At 45.1% G+C, this 18,621-nt stretch overlaps 1 protein-coding gene across 1 annotated transcript in view; it reads left to right on the top strand.

Annotated features, from left to right (window-relative positions):
- Window positions 1–18,621, top strand: part of NIBAN1 (niban apoptosis regulator 1) — a 143,292-nt gene that overhangs the window by 63,202 nt on the left and 61,469 nt on the right. Inside the window, exons 3-5 of the mRNA XM_074349949.1 lie at window positions 1,610–1,741; window positions 7,186–7,300; window positions 12,232–12,399. Of these exons, the coding sequence (XP_074206050.1) occupies window positions 1,610–1,741; window positions 7,186–7,300; window positions 12,232–12,399 (415 nt within the window). The remainder of the gene's footprint in view (window positions 1–1,609; window positions 1,742–7,185; window positions 7,301–12,231; window positions 12,400–18,621) is intronic.

Genomic DNA, 18,621 nt, shown 5'->3' with positions numbered 1-18,621 from the left:
GGTGGATGGGAGCCGTGTGACGCTTCAGATGAGCTGAATGCTCTGCTTTGGAGCTCAGTAGGGAGGCTGAGGCTCGAGAACAGAACTGTGAGAGTTCTTAGTTTGTAATTGGTGTCAAAGCCATGAGACATGATGGAGGTGGAGCACAGACAGAGAAAATCAGAGATTTCATCCCCAAGCCCTGGCCCCTCCAATGTTTGGAGATCAGAAAAAGAAAGACCCAGCAGGATGGACTGAGAGAAAAATAGGAGGAGAAAAATCAGGAAAGCGCAGACTGCCAGGAGGCGAAAAAGAAGGGGTTTCAAGGAGAGGGTGATACACGGGCCAAATACTGCTGACAGCTTGAGTCCGCTGACCGACAGATTTAGCAGCGCGGACGTGTAGGGACAACTGACTGCCATCCCCGTGAAACAGTAATGGACAAAATTCAAGCAGCTTGATAAAAATGCAGGTTCTGATCCACACCCCAGAGATTCTGATACAGGAAGTCTAGGGCGCAGCCACATGCTTAAGCATGTCAGTGGATTTGAGTGACCTGGGTGTAAGGATTGCTGTGCATAAGAACTATACAGTCAGCCTCATTTAAAGAGAAGGATGAGGCCCTCCTTTACCTGTCAATGAGGCCAGATAAGAGACTGCCTCATTATAAGCCTCAGTGTTAGGCCCTGGGATTTGTAAAGGTATTTTATTTCATCCCTAAGCTGATTCTTGGGCAGATTAGCACATCTGTCTTCTCAGTATGGTTCCCGTAAACTTTGCTTGAAAGTGGAGGGGTGGGTTTCTGCAGGCATGATGATTTTTGAGTAAAAGGGACATAAATGTAAGTTCAGTGACATGTGAAAGGCAGGAGCCCCGTTCCTATGTTCTGAGATGCTGCGTGAGGCCGGATGCGAATTCCCTCCACACGGTCAGCGCAACGGAAGCCCCAGCTGGGTATCTGAGAGGCTGCCCTGCGGCACGTGTGTCACCGGGGTTACTAACGTGAACTCCTCAGGCTTTCAAGCAGAGGACGTAGAAGGGAGGTTTGCTGGCTTGTTCTTTAACCCGAGAGCACACATGGTCTCCTCGAGAAGAACAGAGATGGGTTAAGTGTTCACAGCCTGGGTCCCCAGAGCTTCTGGGTCTGGGAAAACGACAGAGCGCTGACTGTTGAGGATGCCCCTGAAGGCTGACAAATAGGGGAACAGCCGGTTAACTCCCCTGTTTTTCAAGAAGTAGCCCTGAGGCATAGTCAGGGTGTTGGGATAGGTGTCCACAGCTTACCCTCAACTGCCTCACCCCCTCCCTTCCTCAGAGGTTACCGAGGGTGTATTAAGCGCCACATGCATGCAAGGCATGACCTGGCTACTACAATCCCTTCTACCATATGCTCTTGTAGCATAACGGAGGGAATGCAAAAACAAAAAAATCAGTAAGACAGATGTTTGCATTTGGTCAGGAGAAGTAGGAAAGGGGAGTGTGGAGGGAGCCAGGGGAAGCAACTATCTCCCTAGGATCTCAGAACAAAATAGTTTCCAAAAGTGTTCCTTGAGGAGCCATGAACAGACTTAGCGTGGCATGATATGCTGTCTTCTGTGGTGACAGTGAATGGCATTTCTTTTCTTTTAAGCCACCGTTGGAGCCTGGAACTGTTCTGTATGAAGGAGAGCTAACACAGTTCGCTGAGGACATAAAGAAATGGAAGGAGAGATACGTGGTGGTTAAAAATGACTTTGCTGTGGAAAGCTATGAGAACAAAGAGGTAAGGCGCCCCCTGCCACCACTGGGTCCTGCAACATCCTTAAACCTTGGCTGCACAGTTGGGCAGTCCCTCTCCTTCAACACTGACTGATGCAGTAAGTAGTCACTCATTCAGGTATTCATTTTAGTCTACAGGTATTTACTGCGAGTTGCAGAAGGTTCTCGGCATATAGATGCTTGCAGTCTAGTGGGCAAGGTAGACTTTGAACAGGTAATAGCAAGTGAATGTGAAGACAGAAGGTTACACTGAGTGACGGGTGCAGGCGTCCTGTGATCACTGGGCCTTGAGGTGTGTCTCAGCCTGATTCTCTCCCTCCCTGCTCTGTGTCTCCATGTCTTCCCACTCTTAAGCCTCCTGTGTGGCTGGGGAGTAATTTATTAAGATTGTCACTGGATTTGCATGGGTTCCTAAAAATTCAGAACATTTCACATACTTTATTCCACTTCTCCTTGTGAATTTTTTCATTAACGTTTTCCTGGTTATCTCATTATTTTCTTTGTCTGTAGAATGTGGAGAATAAGATAACATGTGTCAAGGGCCCAGCACCTGGGAGGACTTCAGTTTTCACTGGTTCCCATTTCTTTCCCCAAGGAGGGAGGCAACATGGCATAGAGGAAAGAACACTGGGCAGAGAATTTGGAAAACTAAAGTTGAGGTCAGGCCTCCATTACACTAGAAAGTGAGGCTGAATAATCTCATTGATTCTTTCCACATGTCACACTGTACACGGTCATTCTACATAGATTTTCAAGCTCCCTTTGAAATGAATAGTTACTGTTTATGAGTTTATGGTAGTAACAGATTTAAAACTCTGTTCTCTTATCTCTGAGTTCAAAAATAGTCAGGACACCCTCCACAGATACCCTGAGTAATTACCCTTGAAGCTAAACCACTAGAAGGAGGCTTCAGACCAAAACCAGGCAAAGACACTACCAAAAAAGAGAATTATAGGCCAATATCACCGATGAACATAGACGCCAAAATCCTCACCAAAATATTAGCAAATAGAATCCAACAACACATAAAAAAGATTATACATCATGACCAAGTGGGGCTCATCCCAGGGACACAAGGGTGGTTCAACATACGCAAATCAGTCAATGTAACACATCACATCAACAAGGGGTAGAAGGAGGCTTCAGGCTGGTAGGCAATGTGTTTCCTTCCATTTCTGATGGAAAATAGGAATAAAATGCAGTATAAACTTATCAGGCCAGCTACTAGGCAATACTCATGTGCTTTCTTGCGCAGTCTTGTTCTTTTCAACACTCGTTAAGCTAGTATTTTCTCTGCTTTATCTATTTTAGGATTTTATTCAACATCTGATTTGCTCTCTGAAGCAAATGATTAATACACTGCAAATAATAAGATAATAATAACAAATCACGCTGTATTTTGTGTGGCCCGTTACACGGTCTCCCTTGGAAGCGCGAGAAGAGGCAGTGGAGCCTACGGGTTAATATTACGCACTCTGAGTCACACCTTTATCAGTTGCTAGATGTGCGTGTTCTTGTGTAAGTTATGAACCTCCGTGAGCCTCAGTGTTCTCACCTGTAAGGTGGTGACCACGACTCCTCCATCACAGGGCTGCTGTGGGGATTAGACATGTGAGTGCCCGGAAGCCTGCGAGTGCCCGCAGAGCCCCATGTAGGGCAGCCATTGCCATGACGACCAGTTGGGAGGGAGCCCACCCAGAACTTGCCCTTGGGTTTGTCAAAGTTTCACCACATTTGACACTAACTGAAGTTTCATTTTGAGTCCAGTTTTGATGTTGTTTCCTCTTTTTGTTGTTTTAAGCTGGTGCCCTCAACTTCAAATGTATGGGCTGCACTGCTTTCTTTATCATTTTCAAGTAACCTTATTTGGGTTGTTAAGATATGGTCACTGAATTTGGTAATAAACAATGATAACTTTTCTAAAACACAGGAGAAAATACCGGTGCAGTTTGTCATAATTCCTCAAAGTTTTAATAATACCCTGTTTTTTTTAAATCACACCTGAGAGTTATACGTTAAGTAGCCCTGAACCGCCCACGCTCTTACTGCACGTCCAGCTGTGGCTGGCGCTCGAGCAGGAAGACGTGCAGCGCCCTCCTCGGACGGTCGCTTCCTGCTCGCCCAGCGCGCGCGCTGGGGCTGAACAGACCCAGGTGGGAACCCTGGATTTGTCACCCCTGCTCACCACGGGGCCACTGACAAGTCATTTAACCTCTTTGAGCTTCATTTTCCCTCATTTGTAAAACGGAGATTATGTCTAATTCACAAGGATGTTTTTAGGATGAAATAACACAGTGTTTCTAAGAGCCCAGATGAGGGCCTGTTTTCACAAATAACACAATTCAGATGTGAGCCCGTCCTGAGCCAGACTGTTCCTAGACTTTCTCAAAATAGCAGCACTTTGGTGCTTCTCTGTTCTGCTCCGGGTCCTGATGTGCTTCAGCAGTTGATCAGTGCTTCTCACAAGCATGAAACAAGCTTCGTAGACAGATGGGAGTTGGTTTTGTTTGGGTTGCTTTCAGTCACTATCATATTGATGCTGAATGTGTTACTGTTACTTGGATTTTGTGGCCCTGATCAGTGTCATTTTAGTGATTCCCAAGAGTGCACTCCAGATTTGGGGTCCCACAGCTCTGTGGTTTTGATTCTCAACTTGCTTTTAGCTTTTCATCCTCAAAATTTTGCTTTGAGGTAAGCCCTCCCATCAGATGCCCACACTTAAATTTTATCTTATCTGCGTGTCCTCGTGAGTCTGTCTGTTTAACCAGCTGCCTCGCAGCCTTAGCAATGCTCTGTGCCTCTTTTACGCTTTTTAAATGGCAGAGCTTTTTGTCTGCTGGCCGGAATTTGTTCTGGTGTCATGATATTCCACTTCGATCTTAGATAATTTTACTGCAAAACAGTCTCACATCTGAAGGCAAAGTGGTGGCATATTTTATCATGGCAACATTTTTATGTTTTTGGTGAAAACCCTTGACAACCATAATTGCAGTTACATGTCCCACAGCCTCATTAATCGTCAGTCTCCAAGCATTATGTGCAGTAAATGTCTGTATCCATCGTCATCCTTGTGGTTATTAGAATGATGCAGGTGGTAGTGTCTGAAATAATAAATGTGATGCAGAATTTCTGCAAGTTACTGAGATTATGTTTCTCCCCTTTGAGAAACATATCTACACTGAATCTCCCTGAGATTAGGAACTCTGATTTGCCATGTGGTGACCATCACACAGAGGTACTAACGTACTAACTGCAGGTAGCAGGTATGCGGTTTTTATTTTTTTTCTTAGCATCCTTGGCTCCAGTAAAGCCTTACCCCTGACTCCAGGGATTGGTCACATAACCTAAGCAAAAAAAAAAAAAAAAAAAAAAAGCTTATGGTAATCAAAACAGCATGGTATTGGCACAAAAAGACATATGGATCAACAGAACAGAACAGCGAGCCCAGAAATAAACCTGCACACCTACAGTCAATTTCAAGAAGTGGTGCTGGGTAAACTGGAACAGCTACATGTAAAAAAATGAAATTAGAACATTCTCTAACACCATATACAAAAATAAACTCAAAGTTAAGTGAAGACCTAAATATAAGACGATACTAGAGAACTCCTAGAGGAGAACCCAGGCAGAAACACTTTTTGACATGAATCGCAGTAATGTTATTTTTTATTTGTCTCCTAGAGTGAAGGAAATAAAAGCAAAAATAAACAAATGCCATGTTTGTTTAATTAAACTTAAAAACTTTGCACAGCAAAGGAAACCATAAACAAAATGAAAACATAAACAAAATGAAAAGATAACCTACAAAATGGGAGAAAATGTTTCCAAATGATGCGACCAACAAGGGATTAATTTCTAAAATACACAAACAGCTTACACAGTTCAGTATCAAAAATAAACAAACAAAGAAACAACCCAGTGAAAAAAATGGGCAGAAGACCTAAATAGACATTTCTCCTAAGAAGACATACAGATGGCCAACAGGCACATGAAAATATGCTCAGCATTGCTAATTATCAGACAAATGCAAATCAAAACCACAGTGAGTTATCGCCTCACATCAGTCAGAACGGCCATCATCAAAAAGTCTACAGACAGTAAATGCTGGATGTGGAGGAAAGGGAACCCTCCTACTGCTGGTGGGAATGTAGACTGATGCAGCCACTATGGAGAACAGTATGGAGGTTCCATTAAAAAAACAAAAACAGAGTCACCATATGATCCAGCAATCCCATTCCTGGGCATATATCTGGAGGAGGAAACTCAAAAGATACATGCACCCCAGTGTTCATAGCAGCCCTATTTACAGTAGCCAAGACATGGAAGCAAACTAAGTGTCCATCAACAGATGAATGGATAGAGAAGATGTGGTACACACACACACACACACACACACACACACATGCACAATGGAATACTATTCAGCCATAAAAAATGAAATAATGCCATTTGCAGCAACATGGGTGGACCTAGAGATTATCATACTAAGTGAAGTAATTCAGACAGAGAAAGAGAAATTCATATATCACTTATATGTGGAATCTAAAAAGATGATACAAATGAACTTATTTACAAAACTGAAATAGACTCACAGACATAGAAAACAAACTTATGGTTATCAGAGGGGAAAGGGGGTAGGGGAGGGATAAACTGGGAGTTTGGGATTAGCAGATACACACCACTATATAAAAAACAGACAACAAGGTCCTCCTGCATAGCACAGGGAACTATATTCAATATCCTGTAATAACTTGTAATGGAAAAGAATCTTAAAAAGTACACACTCACACATAAGTCTGAATCACTTTGTTGTACACCTGAAATTAACATTGCAAATCAAATATACTCCAATTTTAAAAGAAATTATTTTTTTTAAAGGAGGGGTGGGTGGGATTTGTTGGCTTCTAACCTGAAATTTGCACAGCGCAGGCCCAGCTTTGCAGTTGGATCCACGAAGCCAGTGATACCAGAACTCAGTCTGTTCTTTCTTCTGTCTAAAATCTTTGCCACCGTTCGGCTTCCTCAACACGCCGCCATCTACCACTTTCAGACTCTTCCAGCGACGAAAGGGCGGCAGCATCCCGTCCTCACCTCCTCTCAGAGCTGAGGCAGTTCCATCAGCCTGGGCAAGGCCTGAAGCTAGCTCTGATTGGATTGAATGAGGTCATGTGACTGTCCCTGACCCAGTCACTGCAGCCAGGATGCAGCCAGTGGAAAGCATAGTAGCCTTTCCTGTTGGTCCTGGAGCAGGTCCTGATGCTCACTGCCATTGGACAGAGGGGTCCAACACAAAACATAGTTTTGAATAAGTGGTCCTTACTCAGTGACACAGTGTGGGAGTTTATATCTCAGTGTATGTTTCTGGGCCTATCTATTTCTAATGTTCCTGATTTTTCCCCAAAATCCAAATGGTGGAAAAATCCACTCATCTATGCCTTTCCTTCCCAGGCTTATCAGAGAGGAACCCCCCCAAAAAGCCGAATTCTCCCAGCTGGTGGCAAGGTGTTGACCTCAGAAGAGGAATACAATCTACTATCTGATCGGCATTTTCCAGACCCTGTTGGTGAGTTGCTGAGCATTCTTTCCCAAGACAAAATTCCTAAACAGGCTTTGTTTAGCTAAACCAATACTTCTCAGCGGAGGAGGAGGGTTTTACGCTCTGGGGACAGTTGGCTGTGTCTGGAGACACTTTTGGTTGTCACAACTTGGGAGGATGGTGCTACAGGCATTTAGTGGGTGGAGGCCAGTGATACTTGCTAAACATCCCTCAATGCACAGGATAGCCCCCCACGAGGGAGAATTATCTGGCATTAAATATCAACAGTTGCCAAAGTTGAGAACCCCTGGGCTAGACATGCGTACTCCAAAGCAAATGGAAGCTGTAATGTCTCTAATGCAGGTAAACACCGTCCCGTTTCTATTACTTTAAATCATGTTTGCTGATAACACAAGTCAGTCCGTGTGTGACCAGCGCATGGAAAACGTACCACTGGGCAGGTGTCTTGAGGCTTTGGAATATATTGCAAACTCAAAGGGCACCACACGGGACAGCAGAAACAAATCCACAGGGCCAGTCTGTGAGCTGTGCAAGCCCAGACCTGTCAAAGGATATTACTCTTCTCATTTTAGGATGATATGAATAAAATACCTTATATCAACAAAATGCTTTTAACAAGCATTACAGCGACTCACAGTTACTGTGGACAAAAGCATTAATTAGCATATCTGTAAATAATAGCCAAATGCTGCCGTGGAGAGAGCTTTGAACTGAAAATCTGAAGACTGGACTTTGTCTGGCTCTGTCTGTGACACCTGTTCCCTAGCTAGCTGGGCCTCTCTGATTTCTGCTTCTTACCAACTGTAGCATGCTTTGATGCTCATTCATCTCACTTTTTCCATTTAGAGAGAGTGATGGATAACAAACAGACCGAATAGAGTGTTTCACAGAGATTCATGCCCTGTGGGTAACGTAGTAACTCCATCTGGCTTTGTGTAAATCATACCGTGCAGTAACTACGTAGTTTCTTGGAGAGAGCCCTGGCTCTGATTAACAGGTGTAGTCATTTCACTGAAACTCACAGAGCAAACTATAATCACTTTATCAATTGTTCTTTACGTGCCGATACGAGCATAGTGTTTTTAATAACACTGTAATAGAATTAGTACGTGGACCATACACCTAGATTAACAAACTGTTACTAAGTAATTCAAGTTAAAACAACACTTTATTGCAGTATGCATATTATTATATTTTCTTTCAACATCTTGGCTCTGGAGCTGCTGCTAAGGGTAGGGGGTGCCAACGTGTCTATATTTTTGAATCATTCCAAAAGAACTTTCCAATGAAATCAGTCAGAACAGACAGTACGTTTATTGATCTATTGATGAAGTCATATCAGAAGGAATGAAAGGAATAAAAAAGAAAAAAAAAAATAAGGCCTGTGTGACTAGTGCCAGTTGGCCCAGGGCTGCAGTCAGGGGCATTTCAATGACTTTTTAAATTGCATGATGTGACCTTCTGAGGTTTAAAAATAGAGTATTCTACAGTAGATCGTTTGTGATATCCTTGTAACTCAACTCAGAAAAAAATGCAGACTAGCAACATCTGGAAAATTGCTGTAAAAAGTTTAAATGAGTGATAGCTAGAGACTGACAGGAATTAATTATATGAGTCTTGCTGAAGCTTTTAAATGGAAAGGGTGAATGTTGCTTTCAATTGTTTGTACAAAACTGTGACATCCTGGGATAGGGCAAGAAGAGTTGCTTCACAGAACCGTGTGAGCAGGAAGACTTGCTGTGTGATTCTAATTTTATTGGGAAGAATAAAGGCACAATAAAGGAGAATGTCATTCTAGGTGAAGTAAGCCAGAAAGAGAAAGAAAAATACCACATGATAACACTCGTATGTGAAACCTGAAAAAAAAAAAAAAGAAAAAGAACTTATTTACAAAACAGAAACAGACTCACAGACATAGAAAACAAATTTGTGGTTACCAGGAAAGGAAGAGGGTGGAAAGGGATAAATTGGGAGTTTGAGATTTGCAGATACTAACTAATGTATCTAAAATAGATAAACACATTTATACTGTATAGCACAGGGAACTGTATTCACTATCTTGTAAACTACGGTGAAGATGAGAACAGATGTATGTCTGTTCCTGTGTGACTCAAGCACTATGCTGCGCACCAGAAATTGACACAACATCGTAAGCTGACTATACTTCAATAAAAATATATTTTTAAAAAAGATGGGATGAATTAACCTCACTTGAGAAAAAGCACTGGAGGTTTATCAATAAATGTCTTCTTTACACAGTAATGGGCTGAGATGGTGTACCAAAAATGGTCGCACGTTCTTCTAAAATGATTCACTTATTTGGCATTTTCTTATTTAGAATCACCTTGTTGCACACACAGAAAAACTCAAATTAAATACATATGTTTCTATTACCTTGCTAAAAATATTTGGATATTAGCAGGACAGATGCACTTGTGTGGCGTTTTCCATAAATGCCAAGGACTCCTTTTAGCTTTCTCCCCTTTACCTCTGGGTGGTGGCTCAGATTTACATAGTCCAAGGTGGCTGCTGGAGATCCAGCCATGGCTTTCTCACCCCAGGCAGGAGGAATGAGGAAAGGTGGGGAGGCAGGCGCATTCTCTCTCCTTAAGGATATCCAGGAAGTCTCGCTGTGCCTTCAGTTTGCATCTTGTTGGCCAAAATTTAGTGGCTGTGGCACATCAGACTGCGAGGGAAGCTGGCAATATAGTCTTTATTCTATGCAGGCACTTGCTAAACTAAAAAATGAGGGACTTCTATTACTGAGAAAGGGAGGGGATAGAAATGTGTTACAACTGCTGGTCTCTCCTGAAGCTTTCGGTCATTTATTCACCTGCTGTCACTCATATGTTGATTCATTCTCATGTACCGTGTGCCAGGTATTTTGTTAGGGCCTGTGGGGCCAAAGTTTGTGCTCCCAGTGCTTTCAACTCTGTTACCTCCAGAAACAGAGCTCCCATGTGTGCTTCAGGAAATCCAGGCCAATCTTGATTCATTCATTTGCCAGTAGCAAGACTCAGTTCTGGCGCCTCCCTTATGGTTACGGTCCATTTCCCGGTATGCCCGGTGCCTTCAGGTGCCTCCTACTGAGGCCCTCTTCCCCGGCTTTCCTTGAGATTGGTGCCCATTGTGTCACAGGTAGGGAACACAGAGCTAATTTCTTCTTCTGCTTGTTCTCCATGACTCTAGACATAAGCTGGGGCTCATTTAACCAAGTGCAGTGTCGTACAATTGGAAATGCAAGTTTAGGCTGGGGATCTGAGTAATAGTATGGTTTAACGTGAATTTCTTGGAATTGAATTTGAGGGAATTGCTAGAAGTCCCATTATTTAAGGCGTTTAAAATTTCATAGGACAACATAGCCATTTATTCAGTCAACAAACTGGTTGAACATCTAGGTTCCACGGCCCTGCTACGGGCTCACTATACACAAAGACAGGGAAGATGGAGCCTCCATCCTCCAGGCGCTGGGGGCAGTGCGTCTGCTTTCTGGGGAGAATCAGTTGCTGTGGGTGCTTATCTCCCTCTGTGTCCCTTGCTCTGAGTGTGGGTGCCAGACACAAAAGCAGATCATTACAATATTTTGGGTAAACAAGGTAGGGAACAGCCAACTCTGTCTCTGGTGGCAGAGGGTGGTGCCAACAAAGGCTCCCCAGAAGAGGTGGCTTTTGAACTGACTTTTGAAGGATGAATGAGAATTTTCTAAGCATGATGGAAGGGAGGGAGGAAAAGGAAACAATGAACTGCAGAAATAATATACAAAGTCATGGGATGGATGGCGACACCTCGGGAGAGCAGAGATGAGGGTGGAGTGAAAACCAGCACCGGACAGGGCAAGCCGCAGCACTTAAAGAGGGAGATGGAGGAAGGGGTCAAGGAACTGATAAAGGAGACAAAGAGGAAACTTAAAAAAAAAAAAAAACCACGAAGGACACAAGGAGAGAGGTGCCCCTGGAAGTCAAGGAGAGAGAATGTTTCTGATATCACTCATATGTGGAATCTAAAAAAGAAAAAGAAAAAAGAGGACACTAATGAACTCATCTACAAAAATAGAAACAGGCTCGCTGACATAGTAAACAATCTTATGGTTACTGGGGGCAGTGGGGTAGGAAGACATAAATTTGGGAGTTTGAGATTTCCAGACGTTAACCATAATATATAAAAATAGATAAACACATTTCTTCTGTATAGCACAGGAAACTATATTCAATATCTTGTAGTATAAGATATCTTTCTTTTTAATGAAAAAGAATATGAAAACGAATATATGTGTGTGTACGCGTGACTGGGGCATTACGCTGCGCACCAGAAATTGACATGCTGTAACTGACTATAGGTTAAATAAATAAATAAACAAGGGATAATGGGCAGGAACAGATGTTTCAGATTAGGTTGAGAGGGAGGTCATAAAGAAGAAGCCACTGGCTGGCAGGCAGGATGACATTGGTGACCTAAGCAGTTTGGTTTGGGGACAGGTGGAGCCGGAACAAGACTAGAGTGAGAACGGGGTTTGATGGAATCAAGGCAGCAAGTGCCTGCTTGGCAGTGACCACGGAGGGAGAGTGCACAGGGCAGAGAGCAAGCAGGCCTGGTGGGATGGGAGCCTGGGGCCTGGGCACAGCAGGGTGGGCGCCTGGCAGACAGACACATCAGCCGCCAAGGGCCGGAGGGGAAGAGGTTCTGTTTGCTGGCCATTCCGCGTGAGGACGTTAGACTGTGTCCGATGACCTTGGTTGTCCCCGTGGTTAGGAGGTGAGGCCACCGGCTGGACTGAGATGGGTGAGGCTGGTGCAGGGGTGTGAGAGGAGCCTGAACTCTCCTTTATCCCCACCATGAAGACATTCAGACCAGAGCCTGAAGTAAACCTTTACAGCCTGAAATAAGCATTTGAAGTATACACGTTTTAAAACGCCTTTGTGTTTCCCATGTTTCTTTAGCGTCCAGTGAGAAGGAGAGCGCACAGCCCTTCGTGGTCCTGCCCAAGGAGTTCCCGGTGTACCTGTGGCTGCCCTTCCTCAGACACGGCTACTTCTGCTTCCAGGAGGCCGCGGACCAGAAGAAGTTCAGTGCTCTCCTGAGTGACTGCATCAGACATCTGAATCACGGTACGGCTCGGCTGCCCGCTGGCCCCCCGCGAGGCTGCCTTTTCTCAGCTGGTCTGGTCAGTCATCTGTCAGAATGATTCCTAGAAGGACCCACAGATGGTGCTGCCCCCAGGAAGGAGAGGGGAACCAAGCAAAGAGAGAGTTTTGCAACTTGCTGGTTGTTTAGTCTGGGCAGGAGAGCCTCAGAGAAACAGGACGTGGAGCAGGTGTCTGGTGGCATGTGTAGGCAGAACACTATATTCTTGCATATAATTCCTCCTCCTTTCTCTAGAATTTTTTTTAATCTAAATGACAGCAAGAATGTACCAGTTGTCCCTGGTAGAATTCTAGTCCTTATGACCTTTCTTGTTTATTCTTGCCTTTATTTCTGAGTAATAGTTCCTCAAAACTTTAGGGTATGTAAGAATCACCTGGAAAACTGACTAAACAGATTTTTTTTTTGGCTCCACCTTCAGATGTACTGATTCACTGGGTCCGTGGTGGGCCCTGACTTTGCTTTTCTAACAAACTGCCAAAGGATGCTGTCACTGTTGGTCCGTGGACCACACTTGGCATGGCATCACTTCAGACCATGTTGCCTCTACATATGGATTTAATTAATATCGGGTCTATAATGAAAAAAGACTTTCATTCCACTGTGTGATGTTTTTGATACATTGGTATGGATGCTGGTTTTTCTGGACTCCACAAAGACTTCAGTCACAGGCAGTTGGAAGGGTAACCAGTCAAATGTTATTAAGAGTTTGCTCTGTGCCAGCCTCTGACGGTGTGAGGAACAGAGTGATGAACTACGCAACGTTCCTCTCTCTGGGGTCTACATTCAGACGGGGAGGAGGGGCACACAGTCCCAAGTTCACAAGCTGACTTGATAGTTAACCAAAGTTACTGTGTGCCACAGAGTAACTAGAGGTGACTACACAGAGGAGGAGGGGGAAGGCTTGTCCAGGGAGGCCTCTCTGGGCAGGTGACATTTGAGTTGAGTCATCTCATCTGTCTGTGCCTTTGTTTCCTAATCAGGCTAACTTCCTGTACACTTCCTTTTAAGTTCTGAGGTTTCCCCGAGTGTCAGCCCCACAGAGCAAAAGGCACTAGTGATGCATCTCGGCCTGTTCTTGACTTCAGCTTGTGTAGTGACAGGAGGCCAATGGAAAAAAGATAACGTCACTATGTGTTGCTATAGCAACCCCGAGGAACGTTTGTCATAATATTGGCTCACAGCGAGTTAGGGACTTGGTAAGAATGATATCCTCATTAATACAGTGCCTTGTGGTTCTGATGTTTTAGAGGCAAAGCCCAGCACTGCTTGCACCATCGAACTCATTTTTCAATACACTCAGGCCTCTGTGTGCAGGGCCGTGGTCTAGTACGAACATGCAGTTGGCACTAAACACGAGCACCATGAAGCTTTGCTGAGCAGAGAATGTTCCCTACCCAGCCAGATCGGACTGGCCTCGTTCCCCTTCCACGCACATAATAGGAATTTCTCTGGGGAGTTTTTGGAAGTTATGTAGCCTGCATTCAGAGTCCATTTATGGAAGACTTTAGTTGATTCAAAACCTCACTCTGCTCTCCAGTATGTTATCACAGGCACTGAGATCATGGGGTCTGGTCACGCGGCCCCGGTTCTGGGTCGCATTCCTCTGTCCGGCACCCTCACTGAGGCTGCATGCAGACTTAACACGACTTGGTATAACTTCCAGTGGCTCCGGTCAGAGCCAGAGACCATCAGAACATTGTCAGGAACAGTCCTCAAGTGTCGTGGGCCGATGGGCTCCCGGGTCATTCCTTTCTGGGTCTCCCTGTGTTTTTGGCACCACAGGGCACCACGCATCTTTACTGGATGAGGTTTTTTTGTTTTCAGTGTCCACCTGCTTGCTATTCATTGTAGGATCTTGGGTAAATCAGTAAGCGGTTTCACAGACTTCCAGTTAACCATTATTTTTTCCATAATTACCAGGAGAGTTTAGAAATGAGTGTAAAATGAGTGCTTGATAAGGGCCAGAAACCCCGAGGCGGCTGCAGGGAGACTGCTGACTCTGCCCCCAGGCGACCAGAGTGTGCGCCACAGCCCTGGGTCGCTGCCCCGTTGGCTCCCAGGCCAGCGGGCTCCTCTGCTGAGAACTCGGCCTGAGACATTCTAGGGTCTGATGCTTGCCCACTGTTGATCCATCCACTCACAGGTCCTCAGGGATCTTCTGCCCAGTTTTATTCAGATACAGTTGACATATAACATTGTATTAATTCAAGGTATACAGTGTCCTGATTTAATATATGATTATTGCAAAATGTTCAGCACAATAAGTTTAGTTCACATCTGTCACGTCATAGAGCTAACAAATTCTTTTTCTTGTAATGAAGTCTTTTAAGATCCACCCTCTTAGCAGCTTTTCCTGTGCAATACAATATTAACTGCAGTCACCATGTTGCACATTACATCCCGTGACTTAATTTACTTTGTAACTGAAAGTTTGTACAGTTTGACCCCTTTTGCCCAAGCTCCCCCACCTCCTCTGGCAACGACCAGTCTGTTCTCTGTTTCCATGAGTTTGGCTTTTTAAGATTCCACGTGTAAGTGAGATTATGCAGTATCTGTCTTTCTCTGTCTGATTTATTTCACTTAGCATAATGCCCTCAAGGGAGCTTTGAGGAAAGATCATCTCTTTGCCTCCGTGGGGAGTTCTGCCAAGGATTTCTGTCACCTGGGGATCCCAGGATACCTCCCTTAGTGCTCAGATCCCCCCACAGCCCAGCCCACTTGCCCCAAGAGTTCTGGGTTCAAATTGGTCTAGGTATCCATGTCCATTCATTGTGATTCTGGAACCACCTTCTCCAGTTCATCCTTACGGAGTGGGTTTGTTTCCTGTTTAACCCTGACAAAGGGCCTGATCACACCTTGCTCTTGGGCAACGAGGCTGTGTCCTAAGGTAAGCAGGGGAAGTGGAGGGCTCTCTGCTCTCCTTCCTTCAAGGGAGGGAGCTGCCTCTTGGTGCCGCAAAGATGTACACTCCTAAGGCGCATAGAGGGGTGTGTGTGAGTGTGTGTGTGTGTGTGTTGTTTTTGACAGCTCTTCATTGAGCAGACATACGAAAACTACACAAGATTGATCTTCAGTAGAACATCCCCTTCCAACACACTGGACTAAACATCCAGCCCACTGTGCGTGGGGAGTGGAGGGGGAGGGGGCGGGGGGGCAAGGAGGGGAAATTTCCTCTTTCCCCTCTCAGCTCTTTTGGCTGGCAATTAAAACAACACAAGGCAGATTAACAGGAGAAAATCACACTGATTACACGTGGATGGGGAATTCACGTAAATATGAAGAATTTCAAAGGCAGCAAGGCAAAGTGAGGTTTATATATATTCTGCGCTAAGGAGAAGACTGTGGGGGGTCTAAGACTTAAAGGGAAGTGGGGTTATTCACAAGAAGATAAAAAGAGTTAATGTGTGTGAGAACAAATGTTTGGTGGGCCATCCGAAGACAATGGGACACAAAGAAGACTTGGCTAGTTCCGCCCTGCCCAGCACACCTAACATTTGACTACAGTTACCCGCGGTGATGGCGTCTTCCTGGGACAGGCCCCCCATCTTCCATTTTTTTCGGCAGTAAAGGGGAAGTTCCGAGGCTCTTACTGAGTCTTTTGGGCTTTGATTGTTTTCAGCTAAAAATAACCTGCATGCCAGAGTGGCACACCCTGGGGTGGCCTGCCCTCAGCCCCATCGTGTGACATGTTCCCAGAGCAGCTGCTGTCCTCTGTCCTTTTGGAGTCTTATGCAGCCCCTTTGTCCCTGATGGGGGAAGTCCAGGGTTCTAAATGTCCACTGCTACAAAAATGGGACTTCTATAAAGCCAAGAAAAAAAATAAGTCAGCAAGATATTCTAAGACAGTCCTACTGTCCAAAATTTCAGTCCTGTTCAGAATTGTAGTTTGCAAAAGATGGTCCTTGTAGTAACAGGGATGTAGTTAAAGCCGCTGCTATCTGTGGGCCTGCAGTGTGGAGTCGTGATCGCTGTCAGTGTGAGCCTGACCTTCCAGCTCAGGATGGTCATTCCTTGGCATTAGAATTTGCAGGAAGGAGGAAAAGTGTTCCTGTCAGGAGGCGGAGCGTTTGTCAGAGCCAGGAAGAGAGTCCGCGCACAGACCATTAGAGGGGCTGAAAGAATTTCCCACGGCTGGTGCTTAGGGAGGAGAGAGGAGCAAGTGAGGATGGGGAGATGGGCAAGATCCAGACTCTAAGGAGCTTTGTGACGGATATTAAGGGATTTGCACTTTATTCTTGCCTCAGTAGGAAGCCATTAAAGGACTTTGAGCAGACAAGCAGCTCAGTCACATCCTCGCCTTAGGAAGGGCGCACTGTGGGCAGTGGATGGGAGGGTGACACGCTGGGACGCCAGGAGACCACTCAGGAAGCTTTGACAGGCAACAGGTGGCGGTGGCTTGCATCAAAGAGGTGACAGTGGAGATCGCAAGAAATGGCTGGATGAGAGAGATATCCAGGAGGTAGAATCAGCAGAACTCAAGGACAGACACTGCGGGGAGTGAGGCAGTAGGGGAACCTAAGGAGGAGCCCCAGGTTTCTGCCATTCTCTGAGGTGGGGGCCCGATGTGAGGAGCAGCAGACTCCAGGGGAAGGCGGTGATGTGTTCAGGGCTGCAGAAGTTGGGCTGGAAGGAGTCTGTGGACGTCCAGGTGAGGGAGTCTCGTGGGCAGGTGCCTAGACGAGGCTGGAGAGCAGGAGCCGGGCTGGAGCGCAGACACAGGTGGGAGTCAGCCGCCTGCGGGTGGTAATCGAAGCTGCGACTAACTTCGTAGGAACTGGCTGCTGGCCTGGCACCTGGTACAGGCTCTGTAAATACATCCACCCTCCATCCTTGGGTATAGTTGCAAATATGCCCATGTGGGCAAACGCATGGGACGTGTGTTGATGTAGATTCAAGATGTTTGTACCCAAATCTGTAAACATTAACATAAAACAGATCGGTACTTCTGTGCTGGGTACTACACTCACTGTGTGGATCTATGATTTTGCTGAACATTTAAGCAATATGTTCATTATGAATACAAAGATCTTGTAAAATTCAGTCACTCAGTTTTAGGCTCTCTGACTCACCCTCTTCATAGAGATAATCACTTAAGTGCCAGTGTCTCTTCTGTATTTTACTTAAAGTTCTTTGCTACCAACAGGCTTTGGGACCCATATAAACAACATTCACAGAGACTTTCAGTTGATCTGACTTTTCCCAATTACTGCCACCTCCTTCTCTGCGTAACTGTCAGATAAATTATCTTTAAACAATTTTTGATTAAAATCCTTCAGTGGCACCACCGCTGTCGAAAAGATGAAACACTTCATTCCAAAGAGACGGGTAGTGTGCGCCTGACTTCCTACAGTTCTCAAGCCCCAGCCTCCTTTCCCCCAACCTGGCTGCCCTGTGCCTCCCACCAGCTTTTAATGGAAGTTTTACTTGGACATCTTGGCCTTTTCATACACCTGAAATACCCACTTCTCACCTGTTCACGTTCTCTCTTGCTTCTTTAAGAATAAGCTTCAGGCTGACTCTTCCCATGGAGGCCACAGGGCAGCTTAACTAATGCCTATGATCTGTCCCATTGGTTGGATCCCCACCACATTCTGCCTCGCTTTATTCGTTTCCATGTCTAGCTGTCTTATTTTTCTAACTCTACTGCAGGTTCCCCAAGGGAAATCTTGTATCACCCCTTGTATCCCTTTGTAGTGTTCAGACGGACATCTTGTGTTTAATAAAACGGTTCAGAGACACTAAGGAATTAATAACTTGATACTAAAGTAAATCTGATTTCAGAATTTAAGTGTGATTTTCAAGATGACAATTATAATTGTCGTTTGGCCTAATTCGTAAACACGTCGGCATGAGTGAGTTAAAGAGCTGTCAGTACAAGGGATAAAAGGGTTGAGGGGGGAAAAGACGTCAGGTGTTAGAAGGCAGCCATCACCAGAAGATGGCGATTCTGGAAAGGAGGTGGAATGCTGGCAAAGTTTTATTCAGCAGTACTCTGCTAAGCTTGCAGGACAGCCAGGACTGCCACTAAGCAAATGCCAGTGTCCCCGTCATCATGAACACTAAGAAGGAGGGCACAGTAGACTATCTGGGAAGCGTGAGGGCACATGGATTGAAAAAAATAGTGTAAAAGGAAGGCCCCCTTTCCTGATGAATAGAGCACAGCTGTGTGAAGACACTTTGCAGAC

Source organism: Camelus bactrianus, chromosome 21 (assembly GCF_048773025.1).
Source record: "Camelus bactrianus isolate YW-2024 breed Bactrian camel chromosome 21, ASM4877302v1, whole genome shotgun sequence".
NCBI classification, from domain to species: domain Eukaryota; kingdom Metazoa; phylum Chordata; class Mammalia; order Artiodactyla; family Camelidae; genus Camelus; species Camelus bactrianus.
Note: the sequence above shows the minus strand (reverse complement) of the source record. Positions and strands in the feature narration are given on the sequence as shown.